Source organism: Acanthisitta chloris, unplaced genomic scaffold (genome assembly GCF_000695815.1).
Source record: "Acanthisitta chloris isolate BGI_N310 unplaced genomic scaffold, ASM69581v1 scaffold10714, whole genome shotgun sequence".
NCBI classification, from domain to species: domain Eukaryota; kingdom Metazoa; phylum Chordata; class Aves; order Passeriformes; family Acanthisittidae; genus Acanthisitta; species Acanthisitta chloris.
The window spans coordinates 1-3,147 of NW_008667643.1; the positions used below are offsets into that span (position 1 = coordinate 1).

The window sequence follows — 3,147 nt, forward strand, 5'->3', positions numbered from 1 at the left end:
TGGGTGTCTGTGGCTTGCCTGGTGTGTGTTGCCCACAGGCAGTGCCCAGGACAAGGTCCTGGAGTGGGTCAAGTCTTCTGTCCTGCTCACACTGTCTCCTTTTCTCCTGTTTGCTGCAGCACCAACCATCCTCACTGATGTATCTCCAGTGTCAAAGGTGATGGAGGAGGAAATCTTTGGACCTGTCCTCCCCATTGTCACCATGAAGAGTGTAGATGAAGCCATTGAGTTCATCAACCATCGGGAGAAGCCCCTTGCCCTGTATGTCTTCTCCAACAACAAGCAGGTGGGTCTGGGCCGTGTTCACCTGTGGAGGCGTCTCCAAGCAGTTCAATCCTGTGCATGGGTAGGCACAACTCCCATTAGACCAGGTTGCTCAAGGCTTACCCAGCCTGTCTTTGAACACTGGCATCTACAACCTCCCTGGGCAACCTGTGCCAGTGTCTCACCACCCTCATAGGTTAAACCTCTTGCAAGTATCTAATCTAAATATTCGTCTTTCCGTTTGAACCCATTGTCCCTTGTAATCACTACAGTTCCTAACGAAGGGTAACAGTTCCTGGCATGTCTCCTCCCCCCACGCCTGGCTCTGTTGTGCCAGCTCAGGAATTCAGGTCAGGGCTTTGCTTTGGCACAACAGCCCCAGGTGGTTTGGGTGGGAGGGCTGAGGAGCACCCTAGACTCTTGGCAGAGGCACCACCACCTATTACCTGTCCTGCTGAGATGGAGCCTCTTCCTTTCCTGCCTGTTTCAGCTGGGCAGATCTTCTGCCTATGTGATGCAAACTGGCCTCTGTCATGGAGCACAGCACAGCCTGTGCCTCCCTCAAAGGGGGATGGAAGCATCACTTTGTACCCTCCCTGCCATGGTGTTGTGTCCCATCTTGATTTTGCCTTGTTCTGTGCCATCTCCCATTCTGTGTAGCTGATCCAACGGGTGATATCAGAGACCTCCAGTGGTGGCATGACAGCCAATGATGTCATCATGCACTCTGTGGTCCCAGCTCTGCCCTTCGGGGGTGTGGGTGAGTCCCTGCTCCATCCCATTCGGTCTGACCCAGCTGCTCTTGAGCCTTTTTTGGCAATTCAGGAACTTTCAGCTGCATTTTCCCATTAATGATATTGTCTCTGCTGGATTCATTTGTAAAAAGACTCATTAGTCATTTTAGTCATTAGGCATCCTAGTGGGAGAGGAAAACCCTCTGGCACATCTGTTAGCTCCATTTCTCCTGTGCCAGGGCGTGGGATGAACTTGCCTGTGGCCAAGGGGCTGGTTGAGTTTCCATAGTCACTGTCAGACTCATGTGGCAGGGACAACCTGGCTGTGGCCTGAGGGCTTGGGTGTTGCTGCTGGCAGAGTGCTGAATGTCCTCCTCATGTCCCTCTCCTCAGAATCATAGACCCAGCTCCTTCTGTCCCCAACCCCTGTGTGAATTTTGTGGGAGAAATAGGACTGGCCCTGGGGAGGAAAGATCTGGTGCTATTAACATTGCAAGGGTGGGTGCAGACAACCAGCCTGAGCAGCAATTCAAGGCAGTGAGCACATCCTCATTTATTTCTGGGGAGTTAATAAAGCTGCTCATTGCTTCTCTGCCCTGGGGGAGCAGAGCAGCTGCTCCAGGTGTGAGAAGCACCATACCCAAGCTTTCCCTGTGTCCTGGGGGCTACCAAACAGAACTTAAGAAACTCAGGTGTCCCTGTGCATGCTGTGACCTGCCTGGGTTGTGTCTCTCAGGTCACAGTGGGATGGGAGCCTACCATGGTCAATACAGCTTTGAGACCTTCTCCCACCACCGTGCCTGCTTGGTCAGGGACCTGAAGATGGAGGTTGTGAACAACCTCCGGTACCCACCTGAGACCCAGAAGAAGGTGGATTTGGCCAAGCTCTTCCTCCTAAAGCATTGTAACAAGAGTGGAGTGAGACAGGTCATCTTGGCCCTGCTGGGAGCTGTGAAGGCAGTGCTGGCAAAGGTGAGCTTTGGGTCTCTGCTGTCAGTGTGAGTGCTCCCAGCTCTGTCCCCTGAGCCCCACCTGCTCCCAACCTCCATCACCCCATTCCCTCGGGCTCTGCTCCTTCCCTGGGGGCTCATCCCTGTTTCTGTGTCTCTCTAGATTTTTTGCCCACAATGAGAGGTGGATGGGTAGTTGGCAGCACACCGACCCTGGAACTCACCGCTCACTCCCTGCAGTCCTAGTGCTGAACTTTCTTTGCTACAATCTCATTTCTTCCAAGGCAGCCAATGCACTGAAGAGGTAGAAGACAAACCACACCTAAAGCAGAGACAACCCAAGCTGAAAGGCTCCAGCGCCTGCTGAAACAGGAATTGATCCAGACCTATGCCATGGGTCATGCCTCAGCAGTGAGTGGGAGATAGAAGCAGCATCTGCCCTGCTTTGTAAACAGGAGCTCATCCAAAAACTCTTGGGAATGAGGGGATGTTTGTCACAAGGGTATCTAAACAAAGCCAGTTGTTACTGAGCCTGTTAGCTATGCAATGCTTCGCCTGATCCCCACAGGAATCTGGTTCATACCAGTGATAAGCCTAACAAAATGTGGGTCCCGTCACAAAGGACAGTCCAACCTGCTTGTCCCCAGAGCAGAGGGAAGGAGCCTCAAAGGACCTGCAGCATCCCATCCTTGAAGGGATTGATGACTGAATGGCTGATGCTCATGGCAGGGAAACCACCTTTAGTCATCCAAGGTGCAAAGCCACCTGAGGTGACAGCAAAGGTTCTTTGAGCTGTGGCCAAGCTGTCCCAAGGATTTGGGGAGCACCAGAGACTATCACACTGCTGCTATGCTGCATCTGGGGATGCTGGGGCAAAGACAGGAGCATTGCTGTGACAAGAGTCCCACATCTGAGAGGTCCTTGGCCAGAGTGGCAGAGCAGACAGCCACCTCATCTGTACCTGAATTTCAGGGATTTATTGGTTTACGGGTAGTCTTTTACCTCCAAACTTGTAACTGAGAGCTGACCTTGACCCTTGCTGAATAAAACCTTTATTTTACTGCAAAGGCCACCTGGGGTAGAGCAACACTCATGAGCCCTGTGCTCCCCACACAGGCAGCATCAGATCTTCCCTGCTCCTGCCCCAGCCCTGCCCTCCCCTCCAGCCTCCACCCAAAGGAGCCAGCCCAAGTCCAGCT

At 52.9% G+C, this 3,147-nt stretch overlaps 1 protein-coding gene across 1 annotated transcript; it reads left to right on the forward strand.

Moving 5' to 3' along the window:
- Positions 1-119: 119 nt before the first annotated feature.
- Positions 120-2,507, forward strand: LOC103800206 (fatty aldehyde dehydrogenase-like; the record flags this gene model as incomplete). The annotated part of the gene is made up of 4 exons (XM_009072576.1): positions 120-286; positions 925-1,024; positions 1,735-1,868; positions 2,469-2,507. Coding segments are annotated over 4 exons (440 nt in total), but the record flags the coding sequence as incomplete, so codon positions are not given.
- Positions 2,508-3,147: the final 640 nt, after the last annotated feature.